The sequence below is a fragment of the Ictalurus punctatus genome, chromosome 9 (assembly GCF_001660625.3).
Source record: "Ictalurus punctatus breed USDA103 chromosome 9, Coco_2.0, whole genome shotgun sequence".
In the NCBI taxonomy this organism is placed as follows: domain Eukaryota; kingdom Metazoa; phylum Chordata; class Actinopteri; order Siluriformes; family Ictaluridae; genus Ictalurus; species Ictalurus punctatus.
In genome coordinates, this window is record NC_030424.2 from 10,788,892 (window position 1) to 10,795,995 (window position 7,104).

General features: G+C 41.4%; 1 protein-coding gene across 1 annotated transcript; it reads left to right on the top strand.

The window, feature by feature from the left end:
- Positions 1-1,037: 1,037 nt before the first annotated feature.
- klf11b (Kruppel-like factor 11b) lies at positions 1,038-4,227 on the top strand. The gene is made up of 4 exons (XM_017476795.3): positions 1,038-1,249; positions 1,918-2,175; positions 2,580-3,429; positions 3,536-4,227. Exons 1-4 carry the CDS (start codon positions 1,208-1,210, stop codon positions 3,811-3,813), a joined length of 1,428 nt encoding a protein of 475 aa, XP_017332284.1. The 5' UTR covers positions 1,038-1,207; the 3' UTR covers positions 3,814-4,227.
- Positions 4,228-7,104: the final 2,877 nt, after the last annotated feature.

Sequence of the window (7,104 nt, forward strand, 5' to 3'; positions counted from 1 at the left end):
ACAGCTGTAGCATTGCCCCAGAGTCCATGGTTAGATCCTGAGTTTTACTGTCTTACTTACTGTCTGTATGGAGTTTTGCATGTTCTCCCCGTGTTCACAGGGTTTCCTCTCACGTCCCAAAAACATGCATGTTGGCTATGCTAACTTGCCTCTAGGTCTGAATGTGTGTGTGCATGGAATGGTGTCCCATTAAGGGTGAATGTCTTGTGCCCAGTGTTCCCCGGGATAGGCTCCAGATCCATCTCGACCCTGACCAGTATAACATGGTTAGTTAATCCATCCATTTTCTGTACCACTTATCCTACGCAGGGTCGAGGGGAGCCTGGAGCCTATCCCAGCAGACTCGGAGCACAAGGCACAATCACACACTACGGACTATATGGAAATGCCTACAATGCATGTCTTTGGACTGAGGGAGGAAAACAGAGTACCCGGAGGAAACCCCTGATGCAAGCTCCAGGCACACAGAGTGGAGGTGGGAATCAAACCCCCAACTGGAGGATTGAGGCAAACAAAGTTACCATGCCCCCCCATCCCCCGTGATGTCATCTCTATGTGACGAACAATCATTGAGCTCCATATGCTAGGCTGTTATATCATTCTATATTAAACGAATAATTAATACATTAAGACACATGCCTTTGCTCGTTATAAAGCTTCGCTTTGCTCCCACAGATGATGTAAAGAGAAAAAATAAAAACAGGAGCCGTGCTTTTCCTGTTACAGCTGACCCGACCAGCCCATCTTAGTGTTATTACTCACTACTTTAACGATTTACTCAAGGCTGTTGTGACCTTTCGCCCAGTTTCCCGGCACGCGGTTCACCGGGTTTGCTCTGACACCGCTGACTCCCCCGACACGCCCACCCACAGCCGCGCACTCCACGTCCTCCAATCACGTCGCTGACATGCGCTGATCACGCGTCCTTTCGCACACCATTGGTCGAGCGGCCACACATGCTCGTTTTTCATTGGAAGCATGTTGCCACCCGCCAGTCTGTTGTGAATTTTGTTTTTCTATTTTTTTCCCCCATGACTTGTTTTACTCAGCTGAGACAAGAGCTGAGTGGTAAAAGCGAATTGAATTCCGGTCTCAGTCGTCACTAACACGGGCGTTAGTAGCAGCGACTCCTTTGTTCTGTTATCCGAGAAGTGTTTTTTAAAAATATATATAAATAAATATATATTTACACACGCATTTTAAAGACATGTCAACGCGACTATTTCCGAATATGGACGAATTATCTCAGGTAAGAACAAACATACACACATTTACCTTTTATTAACGGTATAATAGATGGTTGTTGTCGATTCACATGGAGAGCCCACATTAGATTTATAACAAACATCATAACATACTTCTAACATAAACTAATGCTAGTGTTACTTTGTATTTTTTCTCCTCACTGGCTACTTTTTATTTAGTGACTTCGTATTTGCATTTTAAAGTGTATGAATTTGAGCCTACACACGTACAAAAAAACAAAAGGTTCCTCAGTGGTTCTTTAGATGGTTCTAGCTTTCTAAATGGGTTCTACTTAGGGGAACCCTCGGATATAGGTCATAGGTTCTTCATAGAACCTTTAAGCTTTCCACCAACGAGACAAAGGGGAGGGTAGTAGATGGATCCTAAAAGTGGTTTTACACAACTGTAGTAGAAAAAGATTTGATGTGGAGACTAAGCTGAAATCTCTTATAATTGCATCATGTCTGTAAACAACTCTTCGGTTATTTGTCTGTTGTGTGTGTGTGAGTGAGAGAGATAGGGAGGGGCATGATGTGAATCATAACTGTTTTACACATCGGGAATAGTTGGCTTCCTGTTGCACAAAGGACTTTTTTTTCAGGCAGTGTTTTCTCACGTGAGCATCCCGAAAGTCCTATTTAAGCTTATATTAAGTATTCTTGTTCTTCTCAGGGAGCTCAGATGGACATTCCCAGACCATATATGGAAAGGAGAAGGCACGACAGTGAGCAGTCTTTATGCAGCACGCCAGAGTCCAACGATCTGGAAGCGGCCGAAGCCCTCGTCTGCATGAGCTCCTGGTTTCAGTCGACCCAAAGACCCGGCAGCTTGAAACCTCGTCCTCTGACCCCCGCCTCTGATTCCTGCGACTCCCTCCTGCATCCCGAATCCCCAGAGACCCATGGAGACTTTGTTTCACTCTCTTCATTGGTAAGGAAGCTCAAAGTCAGTTTTAAGGAAAGCAGTACCAGGTTACAAGCATTTCATGAGCTTTGTTTAGACTCAGAACTTTCCCATCATAGCTGAAAGAGTAACATGTGGCCTAGCGATTGTATGGAGTAGGGATCTTCACAGGGTCGATTTGTTTGCTTGAACTCAGTGAGAAGGCTTTATCATAGCCCAGACATGTGGTGTTGTATAGATAAGCGTCATCTGCTGGATGAACTTCAGCCTGACTGTCCGTGTGCAATTAATTACTTAGCCCATGGAAGATAAAACATAGGCAATAAAAACTTAAAAATTTTTTTGTTAGATAGCAGTGTACCGTGTGTGTTCATATTGAATACCTTGTTGCCTATATCTAGTTTATATTTTGTATCTTCCCCTTTCTTCAGTGTATGACGCCACCTCACAGTCCCAGTTTTGCTGAGACCACTCCTCACATCTCTATGCCCACCTCACCCTGCCCTCTGAAAAAACCTTGCACCAGTGTCCTCAGTCTCAGACTCCAGCAACCTGCTGTGACATCCAGTGCTGAGAAGTCTTCTCCAAGGTGGTTTCCCAGCACTGAGAAAGCTTCCTCCCATCCTTGCAGGGCCATGGCTACCAGCGTCATCCGGCACACAGCTGACAGTTCAGTCTACCAGAACATTCCACATGCTGTCCAACGTCAACAATCAACCCCTACACACATTCAACCACCAAAACAGCCTGCACAGCCGGAAGTTCCCTTACCAGCCTTTTCACCTTGCCAATCCCACACATCAAGCGCCACATCAGAAACGTGTCCGAATAGCAGCAGCCAGTCCTCCAGTGACAAGATCCCTTCCAAATCTTATTCCAATTCGTCGCTTTCCACAGCCAGTCCACCCATCATATGCCAGATGTTCCCAATGGCACAACCAGGACTTATTTCAGCAGCGTTTATCCAGAGCCCAGCTCCAAAGTCTATCCTGCCACAGCCAATTTTTGTTGGTTCTTCAGTTCCACAAGGTACTGTGATGCTGGTGATGCCTCGGGCATCGGTGGCTCAGATTCCGCAGTGCTCACAGCATGCACTTGTGACTGTGGGCAACACCAAACTGCTGCCTCTGGCACCAGCACCTATCTACCTACCCTCAGGGCAGAGTGGCACCACACAATCAGAGTTCTCCCGTAGGCGCAACTATGTCTGCAGCTTCCCTGGCTGCAGGAAAACTTATTTCAAGAGCTCTCACCTCAAGGCACACCTTAGAACTCACACAGGTAAGGAAGAATCAGGTTTGTTAATTAGTTAAGTATCCTTTTTGTTTTTATAAGAGGTGCGACGTGGCTAGCATTTCTCGAACCGTGTTTTTGTCTGTTGCTGCAGGTGAAAAGCCATTCAGCTGTAACTGGGAGGGCTGCGACAAAAAATTTGCACGATCTGATGAACTCTCCCGTCACCGGCGAACACACACCGGCGAGAAAAAGTTTGTCTGTCCTGTTTGCGACAGACGCTTCATGCGCAGTGACCACCTTACTAAGCATGCTCGCCGTCACATGACCACCAAGAAGATCCCCTCCTGGCAAACAGAGGTTCGAAATCTTAACAAGATAACGGCAGCCAAGGCTTTGCCACTCAGCATGCTGTTACCGGCCTCAAACTGAATCTGATTGGAGCAAACCTTCTACTTCTGTCATACAGAGACTCTTGTCCGGAACGATAAAGCTGCTAATTCTCATGGACAAACGTTGACGTGCACTGGACTCTCTCGTTTTCCATTCTGCTCATTTTGTACATTTTGCAATGAACGCAGTGTTTTGTTTACTCACTTGTTATAATCATTCATGCACTCTCTCTTTTTTTGCCAAAGTCTTTGTACTCTGTTTTGTCTTAATTATATATGTATGTATAATTATAGTTGCATTCTGTTGGAATAAAATGGCCTGTTCCTTACTGCCTAAATACAGGAAAATTTATGAAAACTCATGGATCTACTTATGGATAACTATCCGAACTGTGTAATGATTTAATTTTCTTTTATTTAATATTCATTTTCAGTAAACACTGATAAATCAGTATTCTGCTTTTGTTGTTATTTACTTGAGTGTTTGTGCTGGTAGTTAAACAAATGAAACTGACACCTAAATACAATTCTCATTCAAACAGGAAGTTTAGGCTTTAAAAAAACATTCACAGTGACAAGTTCTTGAGTAGATCATCTGTGATGCCCACCTTTCTTGTCAATCATGTTTCTTCCTGTTCAGTTTTGCTGACACTGATCGGAGTGTTTCCTGTGTGCTTTGTGAAGTCTGGGACTGAAGACCTGTTGTATCACATTCAGTACAGATACAGATTAAAGACTTTGCTCACAGCTGCCAAGAAAGTCAAAATAGTTCATATCGCAGTTACAATCCTACAAAATAGCCTAGAATCTATGATTTATATTGTTATACTGTGGTTAAAAAAACCACAATTGCACACACCACATAACTTATTGAATGGTTCAAACAAGGCACTGCAGGTAGAAATGTTTTGGTCATGTCATTTTTCAGATTTTTATTTTTCAGTCTTTGTGCAAACTGTGGCAATAAAAATGTATCTCAACAGAAAAAAACAACATTAATTTCTCTCAATTATGTCTGAAAGTTAGTTACCTTTTGAAGAAAGCTTTACATCCTTGAAAAGCTCCCCTTTATAAACCTTATAAACATCACTTAAAGTGCAAACACTAAATTATTCAATTAACAAATAAACCTTATTCGCACGTAGTGTCTTGGAAGAAAAAAAAGCAACCAAAAATAGTCACTGTTTTATATAGGCATCATATTAGACACTTCACTTCCCCAGAGATCAGATTTTGAGGCTGAAGAGACTTTTCTTCTCTTCTTTATATTCGGTATAGAAAACGGGTAAATCCCTTACACACCCAGTAACGACGTTATTTACAGACCAATTGACCGGCGTGGTTTACGGAAGCGCTGATAGGCGCGACCAATCAGATTTCAGAAGCGACACCCCGCCCCCCGCCTTTTACTCGCCGTGTTTACTACAGTACCGGTCAGCGGTCCAGGAACAGCGACACCCTGTGGACTAAACCGTGCTGTGCTCTATATTCATTTTACTCTCTTAAGGACATTTACTAATTATTTCACACGTACATAACATAAGAATTTGAAAAGTGTGGAAAAATGTTTATCGAAGTCTATAATATAATATAATCGAAGTATATAATATGATCAAAGTATACAATATAATTGAAGAATATAATATAAGTATATAATATAATATAATATAATATAATAACAATATAATATTATATATCCATCCATCCATGTACCGCTTATCCTTACTGGGTCGTGGGGAATCTGGAGCCTATCCCAAGAGGCATGGGGCACAAGGCGGGGGACACCCTGGACGGGGTGCAAGTCTATGTAATCAACAAAAATGTACAACACTAACATGTTTTGTCCATCAAGACAATTTTCACAAACAAACACAACGTTTATGACGTTTAAAGTCTAAATACAATCTCCAGAAATACAAAGCTAACCGTATGCTCTAAAACACTAGGGCACTACATATAACAATGTTTGAAAAATAAGAAGTAAAAATACATACATACATAGATTCTCTTCGACCAGCTAAGTGAGCAGCAAAATCCTTCTGAATAAAGCAGCAAAATATATCTTCTTCAGTTTGAACTGGAACTGTCCTATTGAGATCAAATCAATAAAGAAAGAAAGAAAGCTATACTGTATGTTGCATTCTTAATCTACAGTCCTGACCTGAGCGCATGTCTGAGAGAGTATGCGGGTGAGTAAACTGCTTTTATGCATTTATATAATATCAATTTGACATATGTAACTAAACATTACAGTAAGTCTTACTTACTGTATAAACTGAATAATCAAAATACCTGTTTAAAGGCTATCATTAGAGGATCCATCAAAGATTAAATAAAATGTAATTTCATCTACCAGCAACAAAAACAAACTATAAACTATACTAGTGAGCATAATTCAAACTGAAGCTCCACTATGAAGATTCGCTTGGATGATTTATTCCTACCCATAACCACATCTGTGGGTTTTTGGTATCAATGTGTGATTCACATCACAGTGCAGTTGCGATGGAGAAAAGGGGCCTTCATTTAGGAACTACATCCCAAACCATGTCAATGTGCATTCCACTACTGAGGGGTGGAGAGCTCCACATAAACTGCGGCCAGGAAATGGTACTTAAACATACATTCCAGACACGCACATTTTTCCCCCTGAAATTATTTTGTGGCCATGGAAATACTGAATTCTATCTCCTGTGTAATGCATATCAAAAAGAATTCATCTGATTGAAGGCTTTGCATGCAAGTGGAAAAAAAGTACAACACAATATAATACAATACAACACAACACAGTACAATACAAGTACATAACAAGCATTTTGGCAAATAGAAAGACATATTTAAAGCCAGAATTTACAGAGAGCAGGATTTATATAAAACAGACATCTGTATTTTTTGCATTAAGATACTGTTTGGGTTTTGTAAAGCAAGTATTTGCTTTACAAATTTGCATCCAAGATAAACTGCCTCATTATTATGCTATCCAAATTCTCTCTCTATTGCACTCATCAAGTCTTCTTCAGAAGCATCATATGACACAGGCAAAGCCAGCGAAATGTCATCACAAACACCAGGAACACTGTAGAGGAAGAAACAGACGGACGTTCAGTGGACTTTATGAATAGTTAAAATCATGTGAAAGTAGACAGGATGTTAAGTATGGCGTATTTTTACTAAGGAGACATTATTAAAGATCAGAGATTCATGGAGTGCTGGAATGGAGCAGAGTTTGGCTGCTAGAATAACTGTTAATAAAACAACCTGAGTTGTTCGGGTCCATCAGAACCAGGATTCTCCAGCTAGAGCCCTCAGGTCTTGAGCATCTATTAGGTTT

Excerpts from the sequence above, each read along its gene's own strand:
- klf11b (XM_017476795.3), top strand. The coding sequence starts at position 1,208 with ATGTCAACGCGACTATTTCCGAATATGGACGAATTATCTCAG. Across the intron at positions 1,250-1,917 it reads ATATGGACGAATTATCTCAG|GGAGCTCAGATGGACATTCC; the intron begins GTAAGAACAAAC and ends TGTTCTTCTCAG. Across the intron at positions 3,430-3,535 it reads ACACCTTAGAACTCACACAG|GTGAAAAGCCATTCAGCTGT; the intron begins GTAAGGAAGAAT and ends CTGTTGCTGCAG.